Source organism: Rhizophagus irregularis, chromosome 31 (genome assembly GCF_026210795.1).
Source record: "Rhizophagus irregularis chromosome 31, complete sequence".
NCBI classification, from domain to species: domain Eukaryota; kingdom Fungi; phylum Glomeromycota; class Glomeromycetes; order Glomerales; family Glomeraceae; genus Rhizophagus; species Rhizophagus irregularis.
In genome coordinates, this window is record NC_089459.1 from 1803492 (window position 1) to 1825149 (window position 21658).

Below are 21658 nucleotides of genomic sequence, written 5' to 3' on the forward strand. Positions count from 1 at the left end.
AAAGAAAGTACTGGACATGCTAATTATTCAATTAAGGCTTATGAGATCTTATCTGCTTTTGGAGGTGTACTTAGTAGCCATGGTTTATGAATTATTTTGCCAAAAATGCTGTAAGAGTTGTATAATTTCGAATGATAATTGCATGATAAAAAATTTTCTCCCTGCTTAGTCTACATTATAAATAAACAGTACGGATCTTAAAAGAGTTGATAACAAGTCCAGCAATTTTTTTAAAATCAGGAGTAATTTGATTTGTAATTAACCCGTCATCCATCATAAAATTCTCTTATATTCATATTAATAACTCATAACACAATAGTCTCCATTAGATTAAATCATTTATCGCTTTTAATTATTAAAATTAGTTATAATATTCAAAATTTTACAACAAAAATGAGTATAAAAATTACTACTAATGTTTACATAATCTTATGTAGCGTTCCTTAAAATAATATTATTAATCAAAATTTCCATTTTTTTTTATTGAATTAAATTATATTGATTATTCTAAAAGCCCTTTGATCCTACTTTGCACAAATTTCCTCCAATTTTAAAAATACTGATCCAAGTAACATGAAGTAAAAATAAGGCAAAGCTAAAAGTTACTCGCTTACTATTTAAATAAATTATAATGGTTAGTCATATAATAAATAAATAACATTATTATTATTATAAAATACTTACGTGTAAAGGTCTATAATTGCAAAAATAATAACTGGATATAATACCCAAGGTGTAGGTGAATAAGGTGAACAAGGTGTCACGCAGGTTGCAATCTATAATTATAAAATGGGATCAGAGTTCAAGTTCTCGTTAGTAAATTGTGAAATATCAAAATAAAGATTCATTACAAGTAAATACCTTTATTATAACTATAATAAGCTTTAGAAATTTCCACCATCCACCTTCAAATATTCGAGAAGATATTAATTCCAAATAGTATGTAACGTGATATAATGAATCTCTGGGAGGTATTGCACGAACAATTGCTGCTTGATTATCGTGGATTTGCCCATTCTTTAAAGAACAACAAATAATTTCAAAATTAATAAATTAACCATTAATTGACAAATATGTTACAAACAACAAGGTAACTTCTTTTTCCACCTTAAATATTGATGAAATCTGTTCAACATCTTCAATACCAGATGTTGAAGAACCTTCGCTCTCTCGAGCGATATGAACTTTTTCAGCAACTTTCTTACGTTTACGTAAATTTGTTGTTTCATCATTATTTCCGATAGATTCGATAGATTCGGAAGAAGAAACGTCTGACGATATAACAGATTCTGATATTATGTGATGTGTATTTAAACCGACTTTACTAGATGTCATTCTTGTGGTAGTAGTAGAATTGTTGGTTGAAATTGGAGCTGATGATGAACTTGTCACATATTCTTCATTTGGTAATGAGACTATCGTATCATATTAATGGATATAAACAAGATAAGATTTTCATTCTTCGTAATAGAATTATGGTGTAATAAATGATAGTTTCTAGAAATAATTTAAAATTGTTAGAAAATGGTAAAATCACAAAAAATTTCGATTAAATTGCATGATAGTTAATTAATTATACATACACCTGGAGTTTCATTATAAACGTTTTTTGCAAAAGTCGGCCTAATATCTTCAACTGATTTCAATATCTCATCACAAGAAGGTCTACTTTTTTTATTCCATGATAACAATCGTTTAATCAAATTTCTAAGTTGTTGAGGAATTTTACGTGAAGAACTTGTAAAAAAATTGTTATTTTCCGGAAACGACACACTAAATAAAAGAAAAAAAATTTTTTTCCATTGTTAAAATAGTGATGGGTACACTATAAATAATATTTCGTGAGTAACTAACCTTTTGAAATGTAAAATTTCTTGTTTCAATAAATCAACATCATCCACTTGATAATAAGGAAGTCTTGAATAACAAAGATAATAAAGAACCATTCCCAAAGACCACATATCAGATTTTTGAGAATAATCTTTATAATATTTTCCATTCTCATCAACTATTAAAAAATTTTAAGTAAAATAAGTAAAGTAAATTAATTATAAAAAAAAAATAGTATTTATATAGTAAATAAATTACCAGTTAATAATTCAGGTGCCATAAACTCAAGAGTTCCAGTTGCGCCAGTTCGATCACGTTCTGAAAGTTGATCTAATATTTCACATTCTCCAAAATCTGATATCAAAACTCTTGGTCTAAAATAATCAATTTACAAATTTACTAAATGCTGAAAAAAATGAATGGTAATTAATCTATATATTAATATATTAAAATACTAACATACTATTTTCCTCCTCGTCATATTGTAATAGCAAATTTGAAGGTTTTAAATCCCTATGCACAATACCGTGTCGATGTAAGTGAGCCAAACCTTCACAAATATCTATAAACAACGACCAAATCTCTGGCAATTCTAAATAACGTTTTTTTGGTACATTATTAGGATTTGTTGTTGATTGTTCATGTGCTTGTCTCATTCTTCTTGTACGCAATAAACGTTCTTTTGCGCTTAAATTTACTTCCTCTGAATCATGTTGTGTTGATGATTGCTCTTTAATATATTCTTCTAAATTTCCTCCATTAGCGCATTCCATTAAAATAAATAAACATGGAACTTGTGGACCAAAATTTGTTAATTGATGATATTCTAACCAAGCATGCTTATAATCCACAATATTTGGATGATGTAACTTTTCTAATAAATGAACTTCTCTTAACATCCTAACCAACCATGAATGATTATCACCAACGGCAACTTTCTTAATAGCATATTCTCCCAAATGTACGTTATCCAGAATATGCTATTGAATATTTTTTTTTGTTTTTTTTTAAAAAAATAATCGGAACAATATTTTATAGAAAGTCCAATTAATATTTGCAACATACCTTACAGAGATAAACAGATCCACGAAATCCTCGTCCCAGTTTTTTTTCTTCAATAAAAAATCTCTCATAATATCCTTGATTAAATGAATTTTGTGAAAGGTTAGAATGTGTTTCAAAATCTGAATTTATGGATGATGATGATGTTGTTGTTGTTGAAGATTCTGCAAAGGAGTGTGATGAAACAGTGTGCGTAGAAAATGTGGATTGCCCAATTATAGGTGATACTTCGGGTTGAATGCTTGAATTAAACAATGAAAATTTAAATTCAATACATTTAATTGAAAATACAAAATTAACAGTTATAAAACAAACCTTTCAGAATTCCCTAATAAACGAAAATAATTTCTATGCATAAAATCTGGATTTAAAGTCTTTTAATATTACATTAAAAAATTAATAATATTATTTAAGTTCAACATCTATGTACATATATATAAACTAAATAAATTTAAACATACGCTAGACATATGATTAGCTGTTTCATAAGGTCTTCCGCATATAAAACACGCAGGTGATGTAGTCAACACCTTAATTTTTATTTTAAGATTAATTAAATGTAAAGTTGAAACCAAACACATTCAAACTTAAAGAATTAAACCTGAGACTGGGATGATAACGGATCATTTCTTGGTGGTAAACGTCTAACCGAAACGCGTCGGTTAGTAGTATTATAAAGGACTAATTGACCAGCGTTTTCATTACGCCTAAAAATTTACGTATTTATTTGAAAAAATATATATATATATATAAATACATACGAAATAAAAACATTTATTAACTTTATTTAATTTAAAAAACAAACACACAGAATGACCGTCCACTCTTTAGAGTAAGGGACAAGTTCATTATGACTATCAATACCACTATCATATATTGTAGAGGAATGAGAAGTGCTCCCTTCACCAACTTGACCATAAGTAAAAGTATTTCTTCTAGATCTTATAATTTTTCCCGGTGGTGGTTCAAAAGGTTCAATAGTGCAAGGTTGAGCACTCGGAAAGATCATTGTAATTTTATCAGAATTTTCAGAATCAACTTCATCATGAGTTAATAATACATTTTGTAAATTTTTAGAATTTTTTCGTGATTTCATTTCTAAGAAATTCGGATAAATAGAAAATATCAAGAGAAGAAAAAAAAGACTAAAAAATACTGATTAGAATTCATAATTAAAATATTTCGTGGGGAAATTTTAGGATTGCAGATCCAAAATATGAAAAATATGATCATTTGTGTAACATTAGTTACACCATGTAGAGTTAGGTACGTAAATTAATCATAAAATATTAAAATACAGTTTTTCATTTAATAAATTAAGGAATTAAGGAATTTTTTTAGCGTAAATAATGTAATCATTATAGATGAATAAAAAATAAATATAATTAATATAAATAAAATTAAAAATTATTATATTCGACGGATCTAGACTTAAGAGATTTAAGATTCGAAATATTGGAAAGACAAGGGATCAAAATGAGATACGAGAGAAATAATTTCAAAAGGGCTCTTCAAAAATCTCATGAAAATTTTCTTATTGAGAAAAAAAATTTTAAATTTGATTAACTTTTATTTCAAAAATTCGCTTGCTATATAGAGTAAGATCATATTCATTAGATCATTTGGTAAATAAAATATTATAGGCCCTATGCATGCCACCCTGCGTAATATGTTTCAAGAAACATTTTTTTAATATTTTAAATATTGTACAGTATTTACGGAAAACATAATTACCGTAATTGCAAAGCTTCTTTTTAATTAAACTTTCGTAAATTTCTCTCAAAAAATTCGTTCTAATTAAGCACGTTGTGATGTAAATCAATAAACATTGACATACAACAAACAAACAAAATCAATTAACTTGTTGCTGACAAATAATTAATTTTCGGAATTTCAGAATATTTGGCTTAAAAGTCATTCTTTCTTTAGAAAATAGTAATATTTTTATTGTTTTTTAAATTAATTAATTATTTAATTAACAAACAATAAAATATTCATTCGAATAAATCAGTTTCAGTTTCTAAACGGGACATATATAGAAATTTAATCTATTGTTATATATAAATTTCTTTCTTTCCACCGGGCACGTTTCAGAATTTGAATTATAAGCCGAAATAAAACATTTCTCATGCAATTATATTTAATTCGAAATTTGAACGATCAAAGCAGAATTGGGTTAAGGGTAAAGGATAAAGCTTGATCAAGTTAGTTTGATTGTACGTATGCACGTGATATGTCTATCATTTTGTCCCGCTTTTAGCTATGCTTTTCCGAAATAGTTTCAAATTAATATATAATCCCCAATTAAAATGCTTAATCCAATTGAACACAATTTAAGCAAATCATGTATAAAGTAAGTTAAATCATTTGGTTTATTCGAATACATATATAAAATATCATTAAAATTTCTCTTCCCTTTTTATTATTCCCCCCCCTCCTTTTTTTCGGTATACATGCACACACACGCACACATATATACATGTAAATATTTTCTATACTTATAATAATTATTAGATTCTTTCGTATGTTTTTTAAAAAATATATATACATATATAATATAATTAAGAAGGGAATAATAAATAATGGCCACTGAACCCTCCAATGAAGATTCTATGGTCTACTTATATCGTAATCATTCATATTGCGATTGGAGAGTAACATTATCTTGCGATGATGGCCAATTATATAAATTATTATACACAATAAATCTCTCTTTATCAGGTTTTATCGCAATGACTTGCATAATTTTACTTTGGTTTAGAATTAGTCGTCAAGGATGTACTTTATTCTCTCCTAAAGTACCTGGGACTGGTTTTATTAGACCGAATCCTGTTGAAGGATTTCTGGTTTGGGCGATACTATGGTTGATTGGTATGCAGATTGAACGCGTAAAAATTTGATACTGCGCCTCATAATTGATCACTGCGCCAATATTCATTTGGTATTTTTAATCCCTAGGTCGAATATCATTCATTCTTATTTTGTGGTCTGGTAAATTGAAAGGCAATTATTTTGCATTAGAAAGTAAGTATAAATAATTATTAAAAAAACAAAATAATAAATTCAATACTAATATACATTATATCTCTCTCTCTAAAATTAGTATTTCAAGAATTGGTGAATATAATTAATTTATTATCATAAAAATTCATAAAATTTAAAGTTTAATTATAAAAAAAATACTAATTAATTATTATATTCTTTTATTAGTATTGGACATGTGCTTCAACAGGTTATTATTGCAAATTATTACTTTTGTTTTTAATTTTTTTCTATATTAACACTTCTCTCCTTAACTTAGGTTGTGCGTGGTTTGTTATTGGAACATATTTACAAATTGGGAATCATTTAAATTCGAAACAAAGACCGTGGCGTCCAAATAATAAATTATCTGATGGATATCTTTTAATAATGACAATAATTGTACCTATGACAGTATGGCCAGTCACAGCTATAAGCGGATATTTTAGAGATAAAAATAATGCGAAAATAGCAGATACATTAATAACAATAAGATATTTATTATGGAGTTTATGGTTTGGATTTGGTGCTATGGGATCATTCTATTTTGGTAAAGAGTTATGTAATATATTAAGTTATCATATTACTGTTGCAAAGGAAAGTAATCATATTACTGTTGGAAGGGTAGAAAGAATGCAATCAGGTTTAAAAAAGATTAGATTCACTTTATATATAATAATGTTAACTTATTTATATTATTTTACATATTGTACTACTGCTTCAATATTTCGTAAATGGTTGGTTACTCATTCTAAATCATTGAATATTGTCATGTTTGTAACCTACGCTTTTTTTAATCCTCTTTGCATTTTGTTCGTTGTAGCAACGATAAGTATAAGGTATTGTCCTTTTTTTTCCTTAAAATTATCATTTTACATTGAAAAATAACTTATTCTTTGCATATTAGGATAATACAAAGTTGTAGAAGAGAATCATCAACTACTATATTAATTAATAATAATAATATTATTAATAATATCAACGCTAATAATAATTCCCCTCATATAAAGCGAATAAGTAATACTAGTACACATTTAGTACCAATTAATGATAATTCACGTAAATTTCGTCCAGTTTCTGGATTTGCACAAGAAATACCGGAATTAGATTCAATCACTTCAGCGATTGCTCACATGGACCAACACCAATTTGATGATCTAGTTGCTTACACTCAATTTAATACTAATAATAATGCTAAACGGGACGTTGAAGAAATTGAAAAAAATGAATCCGGATCCGGATCCGGATCCGGATCTGAATCTGAATCTGAATATGAATATGAATATGAATTAATTGAAGAAAAGTCAATAGGGCAACTTGAACGAGTTGTTGTTAGACCTGCTTCTCCTACTATTCCTATTTTTTCAACTAGTCCAAAATAAGATTATAATAAAAATATATAAATATATTATCTTTATTGCATTTGTACTTTAAAAAAAAGTAATTTTTTTCATTTGTATATTTAGATTATTTAGATTATTTAGATTATTTAGTATATTTTACACTTTCACATCATCGAGAATATAAAAAAAAATCGATTAAGAATTAATAATATATAAATAAAATTTCTTCTTAATATACAAAAAAAAAAATTTGTTACTAAAAGAAAAAAAATATTTCTAAATTTTCGAAAGTAAAAAGATCACTGAGAAAATCCTAATACATCGATATTGGATATCATATAATAGGAATTTTTTTTAAAACTTTATGATCTCAGTAATAATATTAATTATATTGAGAAAAGAAATATTTCAACTTATGAAACAGTATTACCGTCAAATATTTCGAAATCGAATCGAGGAAATTCTTGTTTACTCAAATATTTGAATATTTGATTCAGATTGGTCAAAATGAAAGAACAATAACTCCAAATAATGTAATTCAATACGATAATGGTTCCTAAAAATATATATAAAGGGAAAAAAATAAAATAAAATAAAGAAAAAAAATAATAACGAAATATAAAAAAAATTCAAATGTCGTGGGTGGGTTGACTATTTAAATATAAAAATAATATATATGTATAATAATCATGGAAGTACATATAATACACGTAATTGCAAACAACAATAATAAAATGAATAGAATAATAAAAACAATAATAAATGGTGAAATCGAAAATGTTCAGGCTAACGTGTTATAAAATAATAATAATAATAATAATAATAATAATAAAATATGTATATGTATATATACTACAAAAAAACCCAACCGCCAATGAAACCTTTTTTTTGTAGGATTTTTTATGATGGAATAAAATCTATCAAAATTTTTCCTCTAAAATAAAGAAAAGATGAATAAGACTGAATAACAACATACATTGAAATGATCCATATTTAGTCCCTCTTTACCATGTTAAGTTATCCATACCTATACCATAAGTCCATAAAGTAAATAAAATAATCGTGGAAAAAAACGGGATTAAGAAGGGACTCTACACTGTATTATTAAACATTTCTTCACCATATTCTGATCCAGCATGACTGCCACCAGGACTTGTACAATAAAGCGAACTGCTGCCATCCATATCGTCATCTGATAGATGTGCCATTGGTGAACCCGGAGAAGGACTTGGTGGTAAAGGTGTGTTTACAGCCTGGTTAAAAGAAAATGAATTAGGAGAGAGTGGTGGCACTGTACTAGATAATATTGAGTTTCCCAAAAAGGGACTCGTAGGAAGCTGAATGTTCAATGGGCTTTGCCCATGTGGACTGTTTTGACTAGATGATTGACTTGCTATATTAGTGTTTACCGTCAACGGCGTCGACGGACGCTGTGGCATCTGATGCACTCCTTGTTGTGTTGATAATTGGTTTAGAAGAAAACTCATATTGGTATGGTTATTCTCCGGTGATGTGATATATATCGGTGGCCGTTCAGGTTCAGGTTTGATTTCAAAATTATCAAAATTCAATTCAAATGGAACTTAAAATTAAATAAATAAATTTATTATTATTATTAATTTATTATTAATATATATTTCCCTCAAATAATTTTATTATTGGCACTCTATATCATACACCATAAACTCACGTGTTGCCGTCGACCCTTGACTCTGCATAAATTCCCACATTCCTTTCATCCAATGTTGCTGCAAATTTTGTTTTCGTTTCGTATCCGCCAAATCCCTCATAACCTCGGCAAAATTTTCCTGTAATTGTCTAATTTGCTGAATTAATTCATTTTGTGCAACTTGCATCATAGCGAGATGTGCATGTAAATCCCCTGTTTCTCGTCGTAAAGTTTCTGATTCCATAGCTTTTCTTTTAATATCATCTAATAAATCCGGACGACCGCGCAAAAACTTCGGGTGAGAAAATTCCCAAATTTGATTTTCCGCTAGTGTACGATGTCCACGAGGTGATTTATTCACTTTGTGAAAACCATACCTAAATTAAAACGATAATAAAATTAATAAATTATATTTTAAGCCCAAGTAAAAAAAAATAAATTAGTAACTAACTTACATATTTAGTTGACGAACAAAACTAGAAAAATTATTGTGTTTAAAATGCTTTGGTAAGACGTCGCGAGAAAATTCCATAATATTACATACTATAAAGGAGGACCCGGTATAATTCCAAGCGATAAGATGTTGATATTGCTTGTCAACAACCATACTTAAAGATCGGAAATATGTATTGTTAATATTTATTAAGGAAAAAGAATAAACCAGTAATTAAAACACGATTAGCTTGTTGCAAACCAATTACCTTGTCGCAACAGCTTTAGTTTTTAAAATTTAAACTTACTTGTACAGCTTGTGAACAAAGGTGTTGCTACTCATCTTAACAGGTTGTGTGGAAGGCGGCTGAAGGGACATGAGATTCTGATTTTGGAAGTGCGATTGTGGTGTAGTAGGTGTTGTGGGTGATGAGGGTGAAGATAGTTGATACGCGCTCATCTGTATAATCGTAAATTTACCAATTTACTAAACTTAATAACCGATAAATAAATTTCAAAAAAAAAAATTTCCCTCCTTAATAACAAACGGAAATTAGTCTTTTATACTAGCACTGCGTGTTGTACTATCATCATATCCTGTTGCAACTCTGCAAAAAAAACATGTTCATAACTGTGACCTGGTACCTACCAATTTGAGAGTTTTGTAGGACAAATTTCTTTTAGAGTTGGTAACACTAAAAAATCAAGTCTTAGTCCTACTATTAGCACTTTGTGTTCTGACACAATTTTGTGACACATATTTAATGTTTAACGAAAGGGAATTACCAGGTTTTTTATATGATGAAGCTAAACACCGATATATATGTTGTGGTTTATAAATAAAATCATCCATTGTTGTAATTGATTGTAATTTAGCTATTTCAATTATTATTTGAAATATTCACTTATACCCAAATAAGCTTTATTTTTTTCCTTAATCAGCTTCTCTCACTACTTCTTTACCAAGATTTAATATTCGTGCGTTTATACCATAAATGGATAATTAAGTAACTTCACCGTGTATGTCATTTTTCTAATTAATTTCCGAACCAATAAGAATAATTTGTATTTCAAATATATTGTCTCACCTTTATATTAAGCGAATCTAAATCTTTAGATGTGAAACAACAAGCACCTATAAAACGGTTTGAGATTTGGATCAAAAGAATTCTTTTCTGCACATTTACGTTATAGAATAGGTAACAAAGGAACTGTATAATGAAAGTTATTATTCAGGTTCTTTGAAAGAGCCTGGTTTAAAAATTAAATTGTACCTGGTACGACAAACTGTATGCTCGATTAGCCTAATTCTAACAGAATTAAGATTTTTAGGTCGCCCGAGTCTTTTAAAGTGGGAGTACAAGTAACAAACTTATTTAATCTTGCAAAATGTTTCATAATATTCAATGATTTTTAATTGCAGATATTAATTAACGAAAAAGAAAATTTAAGAGAAAATAGAGATTTACATATAACCTTTAATTATTTTGGTTAATTAAGCTAACCTTTGAAATCTTTAAACATATTTGAGAAGCATATAAGTGGTTATAAAGGTGTAACAATATATAAAATACTTCTCAAGGTTTATTTCGTACATGTTAGTTATTACTTGTGTCCACTTCACTTATACCTCAATATCTAACTTGTTCATTATAATGAACCAATATATAGAAAAAAGTTGAAGCCAATCTAATGCTAATTATAGTAGCTATAAAAGTTGCTACTTTAAATTTACATTATTAAATTATAATTAATAAAAATTAATAAATGCATAAGTAGTTTTTATTTTATTAAATAAAATTGATAACTAACCACATCATACAAAAATGCTTATTCGTTTTTTACTTTCAAAACTATCAGTTTACAACACTTTTTTTATATAAAGTATTGTAAAGTATAATTTGTAGTAATTAGAGCATACAGAATTACAGACATCTGTATTAATAAAAAACATGACTGAATTTTACTGTGCAAATTTTACAGCTGCAAAAAAAGTAAATTTTTCCAGTTTTTAGCTAACAGGTACTTTAGTTAAATTTACTTTATATGCAAAAAAAATTATTAGTATTTAAAGAGCAAATGTATAAAGTAAGAAAAGAATTATCAAAGAATCTGAAATCTTATTTAATAAAGTATTAAAAGCATATTTTAAGAATACAATTCTATTTTTTGGAGTTATACTCTTAAATTTCCAGATAAAAATATAGAAATCTATAATATATTTAAAAGTATTATAATAATAAATTTTATAATACAAGGTATTGTAAAAATTGTAAATAATGTAAAATAAAAAAGAATACCATATATAGTACTGCCTAAAATATCTGAGTCTATATCAATTTAAAATTGAATTATATTTGAATATATACATTCATCCTATCAGTATAAAACAAATTTAATATATGAAAATTTTAAATTTGATTTATAATATCGGTTATATATATGTTATGCTTTAATAAAATTCTGGCAATTTGAAATATGTGTAAATAATGTGTTTAACAAAATAAATTTGAAAATTATTAAATACTCATGAAAGTACCAAAAATTAGTATTCGAAATCACGTGTAACCCAGCAGATTAGAATCCGGCTACCATTAGACGTCCACCTATTATAGTAGTGATCGATACTAACCTGGCACAGTCGCCAATAATACCAAATACTTATTCTTGTGCTTCTCTTTCCTGCTTCTTATCGTCAAAGCCTGCCAAAAAAATACATTACGTTATCGTAGAGCAACCCAGTGCTGGTGAGTCAGCTATACAAACTCATTGCTTCATTTTTTATCAATAATACCGAATATCGCGTTATCTCACATCTTTTTTATTCGATTAGGGAAAAGGAAGGTGGAAAATTCGAATGAGGAACTTGTCAATAAAAAAGTGAGACAAATAGGTGGGTAAATTGCGATGAAAATAGAATCATATACATATCACTCCTTCTAGTTTTAAATATTTCTGTTTGGAACTAACATTTCTTTGTATTCATAAATCCAAAAGTGCCTATCACTCCCGAATCCATAGCAGAGTTTCTAGAAGGACAAGGTGATTTCACAAAGCCACATCAACTATGTAAAAATGAATTTAACTTTCAAAGAAAAGGTAGAGATGAAACGCTACGTGGAATATATGATCATATTGTTGAGCGTTATTTTAGAATTAAGAAAGCCTTGGATAATGGAAAATGTTTTAGTTGTAAAACTTGTCACTGTGTTCTCGTAATTCAAGCCACACCAGGAGGAGGAAATCTTTCCTGCTTGATGAATTGGCCGCCTTGAAAAATGAAGATTTCGATAATTATTTGAGAAGCAAAGATAGTCAATGCACTTGTATTGTAAAAGACAAAGAGGACCTTCGTTACGATGAGGCAGTTACTAATGTCGTAAATATGCTTCGTAATACGGTTGCAGTTTGCATAACATACAATGAACATTCAGCGTACTATGATTTTGATGAATTCGTAGATGATGTTGAAAGGGGATTAGTAATGCGTATTTTGTGGAGTTATTTTTTCGATGATAGAAAACTAAGCTGGAAGAATTTTTGCAAGAAATTTTAAACAAAATTTGAGTCATTGGACATTTATACTGCTGTTCAAAGCATCTTGAAGAAACGAGTACTTCTATGCATTGATGAGACTATGAAAATTTTGTCAGGCACTGATACAATCAAAAAAAGCTAAAGTTAATAAATTCTTAAATCATATAATCCCTACAATGGGTTTGCGAAAAATAAAGAAGAGTTGTTCAAATTTAATTGTATCCTGACCACGCTTGATGTAGATTATGTGCAAGGTAATACGACTGATTCAGGTAGAGCAATCGAATGGATACCATTAAGAAGACTGGAGGTTTCAGAATCAGCAGAATTATTTAGTGAAGTTATAAGAAGTTTAAACTTAGAGCATAGGTTGTTTATCATTAAAAAATGCCTTGCCGATTGCAATGGACATCCGAGGACCCTAGAAAATTTTTATCAAGTTTTTAATAGCAACGAAGAAGCCAAGAAAATTCACAATTACAGTTCTCTTATCGCAATCTTGACAAATCATATTGGAGAATGGTATAAGCATATATCTTTTCCTGTAGTTAAAATGGCTTTACTAGAAAAATCAGTAAGATTGAGTGATATTATAAATACTAATGGTGAACAATTAAGCATTTCAGCCCTCATTTCTTCCAGAACTTACATTAATTTGCTTACTGAAAAAAGTGAAGCTCAGTTTGTCATTCCCACCTTATTACCAATTAGCCTACAGTATTTTTGTTTAAACAATAAAGATGATGGTGATGCACAAACTGCCACTATTATACTACAAAAGCTACTTACTATGGAATCATCTTTTGATGATGAAGTGATGGATGGAAAACCCTTTGAAAGATTCCATGCAAACTGAAAATTACTATACCATGTGTTTCGTGAAAAAAGAAAGAAGACAAATCTTTGTGAGATCTGACAAAGGCCAAGAAAAATTGAGATACAGCTACAAAGAAAGAGAGGAGTTGTATACTGTCATAAGGAAGTAGAATTTCCTCTGAATGGTACAATATACAATTCATCCAGAAAAAATTTTGAGAATCCTATTGATTATTTATTCGTTCCCAAAAAATCAAATAATATAGAGTTTGACATGGTTATATCTGAAAGAAAAGTATATGAATCTGGTTATATTGCAATTAACATTGAATGCAGATTTACTTATCGAGACCATCAAACAACATTAGAAAGTAAGGAAATATTGGATGCATGGGATTATGGGAAAGTGGATCATTTTAGATAAATCTTCTGTGAGAAAACTCAGAATGACCGAAAATGATATTTATCTGGTTCTCAAGACTTAGGAAAGCTCAGTAATGAAGTATTAAATAATAAAAATATAATTATTGTTGAAAGAGAAAATTTGAAAAAAATTTACACTCTGTCACTTATACACGACCACAATTTTATAGTCAAATATATGCACAAATCAATGATATCAAATATAAAGACTAAAACCTTCTAATAACGTATTTTAAAATGTATAATCACATATGTTAGCAAATCTGAATAAAAAATAATCATTAGTTAATAACATAATTGATACATATATTTTATTTTTTTGATGAGCAAATCCATATATATGTAACATAGCAAATAATATAATGTTTTACTTTTTAGCAAATCAAAAAGTGTAGATTATTAGCAAGTGAAATATTTAATGAAAGAGGAAGGGTGTGAATCCTAAACCATTAATGGAGTTCTGCATCATGTTACTCAAATAATTTCTAAAACTAATTAATTGTTTGTTTCTATCACTATTAAAAGATATATGATAATAAAAGTATTATGCCAGAATATCAATAAAAATTTCGCTTATCTATATCATTCTATTAATACTAATAATACAAAGTATTAAGTTTCACAAGAGAATTTTTTCATGATGATAGAATTTTTTTTTTTACGCCAAAGAGACTTCAATTGAAGCACACATTATTTATTAAACTTTATTAAATTCTATATACTAATTATAAATAAAAAGTGATATATGATGAATTTAAAGTAAAGACTATCTAAAACTATTCCAGACTAACCCTGTATCAAGTGCTTGCTACAAGGCCACTTTTAGAAAAAGAACACAGTTTCATGTAAAATCCATGTTTACCTTTTATCTCAGAGGAATACTACCTATCAATACTGTCATGAATAAAATAATGACAATTTTAAATTGTCTCACAAGAACAGGACGAATATGCTTATTATTACCTAACAATCATTAATTAATTTAGTAATATATCTGCCAATCATTTAATGCTTAATATTATACTACTTATAAACTTGGCCAATAATGCTTTAATATAAAAATTAAAATAAGATAAATTTATAAATAAATTGAATAACCGCATTAAAATAAAATTGATGGCAAATGATAAATATGCATAGCAGAAGTTTAAAACTTTGTATAAATATTCTTTACATCATATATAATCTATGAAAAAAATAATACAATATTTGCTCTCATAATACAGGTTTTTTACTTATAAAGAATTCAGCTAATTATAATATTTGCTTATTAAAAATTAAAAGATTATTACTTATAAAAGTTAGCCAGTAATGATTTGATTTAGATAAAAATCTATTTAATTAAAATTTGATATAAAATAAGATTTTCTGTAAATTTTGGTATTATTTCTGATATATGAAATTTTTCAATAAAGTAAAAAGAAAATATAATGGCACTAGGCCGATCTTCACCTAATGAAAAAGAAATCAAGATAAATGCTCCACCAGAAATGATTTTATCAGCCACACCTCAAGCAAGTAGAACTAATCCAACTTATGACCAATCCTATTTTCACAAAAAAATATTGGATCAATATTCTAATCTATATAAAGAATGTAGTAGTAAAAATTTCAGTTATTATGGGATTACTGATGAAACATTATGTGGGATCTCAAGAGAGACCATCTGCCTATTATGCAAATTAGAGCATAATAATGAAGAAATAGAAGATAAGTATAAAGCTGGATCTTACTTTATTAAGTGTAAACAGCATGAAATTGAGATAACTGCATAGTTCTCCCTGCTCTATGAGCACGGAAGATGTTCTAACTATTTTTTGAAAGTATGATAAGAAATATTAGACAGCTTTCTATCTGAAAATTTTTAATATTTTTTTTGAATTGATAAGAAAAAAAGGATTTAAATTGTTTGCAGTCATATAAAAAGGAAAATGACTGAGTCTGATAAAGTACTAACCCCAAATATCTGGATTAGTATGCCAAATTAAGTGGCTTACCAAGCATTTTGACAGATAAGATTCATTCCAATTTATAACAAGTATATCAGAAAAACCTCATTTCAAGCCTATCACTTTTGAAGCTAAACCCGATCCAGAATTAATTATCAAGTCTGTCTTAAAGCATTTCACATACCTGAAATTCCAAAATAGTTTTAGGAGATTTAATTTTGCATCACTTCAGCCGTGGAGCTCACCATGCCCTATTTGCAATGGAAAACATGGAAATTATGGATTACATAGCGAATAGTATAAAAATGGAACAGAATATTATCTTACTTGCAACAGTTCAAGTAATAAATTAAAGTTCGCGATTGTGGTGTAGTCTGGTCATGTGATATCAATGATATTGGTAAACTTACCTAACGTCACCTAGAAAAAATGGTAGCCGGATAGGTTTGCTGGCTACACGTGATTCAGAAACTGATTTCCGGTTACATTAATTGATTATAAATCAATTTTTACCTTTTTACCTTTTCATCAATATCTTTCTGTAATAATACTTACTTCAGAAGGTGATGGCTATTCATGGGTTTATCGGAATAAAAATCAAAAAAAGACTCTCTTCATATATTATATTATTGCAATTGTCGAATTGAACTTGGAAAACGGCAAGTAAAGCATCCTATATTAGATAAACAAAGAGACACATCTACCTATTTATAACGGTACCATTGTGAAGGAACAATAAATATAGAAATCTTATCAAAACTGGACTTAATCAAAGTTTAAAAATATTCTCATAAAATGTTACATCCACGACCAAGACATGTTAATACTATGTATAAATTTTATATACAGATGCATTTTTAATCTTTACTAATGTCAAAATAATTTTTTTAGGCTAAAGAATTGTTAAAAGAATCATATAACAAACCAAAACGACATCTATGGTTAAAAAATGTTTGCAAAATTTCAGATTGTTGAAAAAGGTGAATAATTAAAAAACGTGGCAAAATCGTTAATAAAACGATAATTTTATGGCAAAAATACCCTTGTCTACGCCTCCTTTACTTCGCCTTTCATTGGTAATATTGGTAATAATATGAAACAATGTAATCATGAAATAATTTGAAATACGTGTTACTATAGAAAAAGTTTTTTATTATAAACACTTGAGGAAGAGGAGAAAGAGGAGAGAAATTTCTGATCAAACAAAATAACAAACAACAAATTAAATAGATATTAAAGCACTAGAAAACTGTTGAACAATGCCAAAAACATGGAAAAACTTTAACAAAATTACAATGTAATGGGAATAAATAAAATAAATAATATCATAGCAATAAATAAAATAAATATTTACTATATTAATTTATTCAGTTATTTATCGAAGTTTATGTTATAATAAAAATTAACAAGCTAACCCAGAAATCAGTTTCCGAATCACGTGTAACCCGGAAAACCTATCCGGCTACCATTTTTTCTAGGCGACGCTAGGGTGGTTGATATTGGTAACCGAAATAATAGAGTAAGATTCTTGATCGTCGGCAGAAAAGTTTTTATTTTATTTTAGTTTATTTTATTTTTTTTAGTTGTTTTTATTTTATCAGTTTAGCCGACCCCGGCTCACAATTAAAATAAGCGGGTAATAAAATAAATTTACTCCTTGAATAGACAAACAATTAGAGAACAATAAGTTTATATTTGTTAAAACAATTGATTAATTGATAATTTACGCAGTACACGTATAATTCAGGGCAGACGATAAAATTAATTATGATCCTGCGTAGTATTCGTTTCACATCATTTGACTTTCTGATTGTATTTATACATCATCTCTAAACTCTAAACTCATCAATTCTATTCATCTCTAAACTCTTATCAATTTTATTCACTTATCGATTCTATTCAACTCTTCAACAACTAAAATGGATGGCACCCCCGCCCGACTTGGTCTCAATCCTGTCGAAACAGAAGTATATAATAATATGATCGCACGAGAAAGAATAACATTTAACGCATTGCCGGATGACAATGCAAGAATTGGTTATGTTCGAGCTCTCGTGGACAGAGATAGAACTTGGCGCGAAAGATCGGTATGTTTAGCTATGTGACACATATTTTGTTAGAATATTTTACTAAAACTATTTTAGCTCTTTCGGCTCTTTTGTCGTTTCTTAACATACCCTTTTCGTCGGTTTCTAGGACATTAGTCAAAAACTAATTTATTGTGGTCTCTACGTGAGCGCCCTTATTGTACTTGCTGTTCTTGGCTCGACTAAATTTAAAAACAATGAAGAAACCCTAAAATATTTTTCATTAGCGTTAAACTCGATGATTTTTATCACAGAGATTATAATGTTATTTAATAAATTGCGATGGAATAACATCGTTTGGTATAATAATATTATTATTTGTATTTTAATAGTCGTAGGGGTATTATTATCAATACTTTTACCGTTATTTATCGAAATTTTACCAGCAACGATCTCTATATTTTTCACCAAAGTTGCTGTAATTTTTAGTGATATTTTTTTTCAATGGCTCAAATTTAGAAGTTATTGATTTTTTTTTCGTGTAACAATTTGTACTGTAACTAAACCAGATATTTGTACAATAAATGCAATGTTTTTTCTAACGAAAGATTTCAAAACCAAAATAAATTAGAAAATAAGCGCATGTATACTGCGTACTGCAGTATGAAAAGGCACTGGCGAAAAATATTGGAGACGAAAGTTCTGGACGCAATTAAGGTGGAATATTTCATTTCGACTTGCAAACTAACATCATTTTTCGTACAGATTTTCCGAGGGTTTGTTAGCATCACTGACAGTATAATTTCCTGTGAAGTTTAATGTCAGTTGTTATTATTGTATAATTAGAATAATTAGAATTAACGTCTGATGACCATTTTTATTCTTTCCAGAATATTGATGATTGGGACAAATAAAACCGGACGTGGAATGTGGTCCTTAAGCATTAGTATATGTAAAACAGTATTCGAATATAGGTATTTTTTATTTCGCATATGGGATTTGGGGATGCATACGCTAATCCTTCGTCATTTTTATCGATTTGCAGGGGGATTAATGGAATGACGAAATGCAGTGCGTAATTACTGGTGAAAATCCGGGGAATGTTTTCTCCTACGAAATTTACAAGTGATATAAAAACCCGTCTTTAGCTTTAGCCATGAAACACCTCCCAGAGGATATTCTTCGTGAAGAGTTAGATATTTCGTCGATTAAATCTAATGAAGCTATCCCAGATTATGGGCCATGTATGGAATGTGATATCCCCATTTTGACAGAAGACCCGCCTAAATCGCTCGTTTTAAATGTTTGTGGTGATATGATCCATCGGACTTGTGCGAAAAAATCCATAAAGATGGAACATTACTTTGCTCATGTGGGAAGGCAGATAATAGTTACCTTTCCAATACAGCATAGTCGATTATGACGGTAGAGAAAAGAGCAGTATTTCGGAATCTGAGAGACCCTCTCTTGTTAATATTAAAAACCTTGGATATAATATCCTCAAAAGTCTCGATGATGAAACTGTTGGAGATATCGATTTCCCATCATGTGGCAATGACATTTTAATGTCTCCTCTCAAAGCATTCTCATATCTCACGTGCGGACATATTTTTCACAGACTCTGTATCGAAAAAAAACTTTTTCTCGGCACTCCGATCAAGCTGATGCCCTTGGTATCATTTCCAATCCGCCAATACCTGATCCCAGAAAGACATCTCAATCAAGTGGAATTTCACCTTTATCCAACTTAATGGGAACGTTTGCACTATCTTCACCACCTATACGGATGGGAGGGATCGAGGGTACAGCAACTCAGCAAGTCAAAAGTACTTTGAGCATCCCATTCACCTCATAAAAGTTTTGTTACACGTCAATTATTATAGTATTGCGAAACTAATATAATTTTTCATTACAAAAATTACCATGCAATGAATATGCAATTTTTTATTACACGTGTCAATTTGCAATAAAAATTTTATTATATTTTTATTATGGTAATATAAAATAGTTTGATAAATGATGATTTTGCAATTTTTTAGATAATATGTAAATTATAATTAATTATCAAAATTGAACTGTACACTTATTATATTAGAATTAATAAAATATATCATTATATTAATATAAAATTATAATTGACTTGTAATTGTATATAATTTATAAAATATTATTGAACTAGTTTATTAATTCCAAATTAGTGTTAAGTTTATATTTAATTATCAAATATATTTAAATATAATTAGTAATCATATTGTGATTTTTTATGTATTAGAAAAATATTAATTTAATAAATATGATAATAATGTATTAAAAATAATTTTATTGATTAATTCTTAATAAAATCATAATAACTTTTTAATATATTTGCTAACAAATACATATTATTATAATATTTACTTAAAATATATTTATTAATAAAATAATCATTATCAACATTAAAATCTGGTATAATATGAACTACATTTGATATAAAACTAATAGGAATTAAATCATAATGGTTTTCTAATTTTAAGTATGGACATCCAAATTTTGAGTTTTCAGGTATATTTTCAAAATAATCATACCATTGTATTAAGGTAAATTTAAGACTTAAAAGTTTTACTAAACATAAAACTTTATCCCAATATGTTTCTTCATAATTTCCTTGATAATCTACATCCATAGTTATTTCAATATCTGAAAACCATGGTTTTTGGTGAAATTCTGATGCTGCATATATTTTTACTTCACTAGAAAGATTTGCTGAATTATAAATATATATCCTTATATTTGAATAAGAAAGTTGATCAAAAATATTATTAACATTATACATATTTTTAAAGTTATTTAAATACAAATCCAGCTATTGCATTGCTAAAATATATTCTTTACAATTAAAATTTGGTTTATTAGACATTGTAAATGAATATAAAGGTTTGTAATAAGTGTATTATAATTATATTGTGTATTTTTAGTAATATCTTTGATTTTTTTCAAATACTTCTTCTTATCTATTAGTAACATATTAAATTTTAAAAAATTAATTATTAAGTAAAAATAAATAATATTAGAATAAAATAGTATTAAACTTACCAACTTTATCATTTAAATATTAAGATTTCTATTATTAGAAGATCTATATAGTTGTTTTACAAATTTCTTGTGTAATGATTCATAGGTTTTAGTAGAAAACTAGTTGGTGCACCATACTTTTTAATAGAAGGACTAATTGTTAAATATTTTAGGCCACCGTAAATTTATGAGTTTAATAATGGATTTTGATTACTATACCTTCAAAATTTCATTTACTACTATTATTAAATCAAGCTGCCATGTAAGCCATGAAAGGCTCATTTTACAGGAATTTTTACAGAAATAATGGATAAAATGTTTGGGAAGGGCAGAACAGAGGAATAAAAAGGAAAAGGAAAAGAAAATAGGAAGAATAGAACGAAAAGTGAAGAGAGAATGAAATGAGAGAGAAAGGGAAAAATGAAATAAAAGAGAAAAGAGAAAATAGAAAAAGAAAATGGGACGAAATGAAAGGGAAACAGGACGAAAGTGAAAGGA

The 21658-nt window shown here is 27.9% G+C and overlaps 7 protein-coding genes across 8 annotated transcripts; 4 read left to right on the top strand and 3 right to left on the bottom strand.

The window, feature by feature from the left end:
- Nucleotides 1-507: 507 nt before the first annotated feature.
- OCT59_022504 (uncharacterized protein) lies at nt 508-3991 on the bottom strand (the record flags this gene model as incomplete). The annotated part of the gene is made up of 13 exons (XM_025321234.2): nt 3702-3991; nt 3494-3599; nt 3354-3422; nt 3208-3266; nt 2896-3133; nt 2290-2810; nt 2089-2204; nt 1855-2008; nt 1586-1773; nt 1108-1415; nt 862-1017; nt 685-776; nt 508-613 (listed from the first exon to the last, which is right to left on the bottom strand). The coding sequence occupies exons 1-13, from the start codon at nt 3986-3988 to the stop codon at nt 508-510; spliced, it is 2400 nt and encodes a 799-aa protein (XP_025169481.2). The 5' UTR covers nt 3989-3991.
- A 1483-nt stretch (nt 3992-5474) lies between these two features.
- On the top strand, nt 5475-7295 carry OCT59_022505 (uncharacterized protein; the record flags this gene model as incomplete). Its single annotated transcript, XM_025321235.2, has 6 exons — nt 5475-5763; nt 5851-5916; nt 5996-6009; nt 6103-6124; nt 6194-6752; nt 6821-7295. 6 exons carry the CDS (start codon nt 5475-5477, stop codon nt 7293-7295), a joined length of 1425 nt encoding a protein of 474 aa, XP_025169482.2.
- A 4-nt stretch (nt 7296-7299) lies between these two features.
- On the bottom strand, nt 7300-9873 carry OCT59_022506 (uncharacterized protein; the record flags this gene model as incomplete). Of its 2 annotated transcripts, XM_025321236.2 has the most annotated exons (7): nt 7300-7812; nt 8233-8283; nt 8377-8509; nt 8666-8838; nt 8947-9302; nt 9381-9533; nt 9666-9817. In XM_025321236.2, 6 exons carry the CDS (start codon nt 9815-9817, stop codon nt 8261-8263), a joined length of 990 nt encoding a protein of 329 aa, XP_025169483.1. In that variant the 3' UTR covers nt 7300-7812; nt 8233-8260. The 2 variants fall into 2 exon arrangements, with proteins under 2 accessions (XP_025169483.1, XP_066006247.1); XM_066144823.1 differs by having other exon boundaries at nt 7300-7569; nt 7687-8838; nt 9666-9873.
- Nucleotides 9874-13070: 3197 nt separating this feature from the next.
- Nucleotides 13071-13750, top strand: OCT59_022507 (uncharacterized protein; the record flags this gene model as incomplete). The annotated part of the gene is made up of 2 exons (XM_066144824.1): nt 13071-13074; nt 13137-13750. 2 exons carry the CDS (start codon nt 13071-13073, stop codon nt 13748-13750), a joined length of 618 nt encoding a protein of 205 aa, XP_066006248.1.
- Nucleotides 13751-15563: 1813 nt separating this feature from the next.
- On the top strand, nt 15564-15908 carry OCT59_022508 (uncharacterized protein; the record flags this gene model as incomplete). The annotated part of the gene is made up of 1 exon (XM_025327793.1): nt 15564-15908. One exon carries the CDS (start codon nt 15564-15566, stop codon nt 15906-15908), a length of 345 nt encoding a protein of 114 aa, XP_025169484.1.
- A 2093-nt stretch (nt 15909-18001) lies between these two features.
- OCT59_022509 (uncharacterized protein) lies at nt 18002-20236 on the top strand (the record flags this gene model as incomplete). The annotated part of the gene is made up of 7 exons (XM_025330758.2): nt 18002-18169; nt 18279-18469; nt 18924-18929; nt 19000-19083; nt 19155-19180; nt 19258-19412; nt 19728-20236. 7 exons carry the CDS (start codon nt 18002-18004, stop codon nt 19962-19964), a joined length of 867 nt encoding a protein of 288 aa, XP_025169485.2. The 3' UTR covers nt 19965-20236.
- A 199-nt stretch (nt 20237-20435) lies between these two features.
- OCT59_022510 (uncharacterized protein) lies at nt 20436-20921 on the bottom strand (the record flags this gene model as incomplete). Its single annotated transcript, XM_025327794.1, has 1 exon — nt 20436-20921. The coding sequence occupies one exon, from the start codon at nt 20919-20921 to the stop codon at nt 20436-20438; it is 486 nt and encodes a 161-aa protein (XP_025169487.1).
- Between the last annotated feature and the right edge of the window lie 737 nt (nt 20922-21658).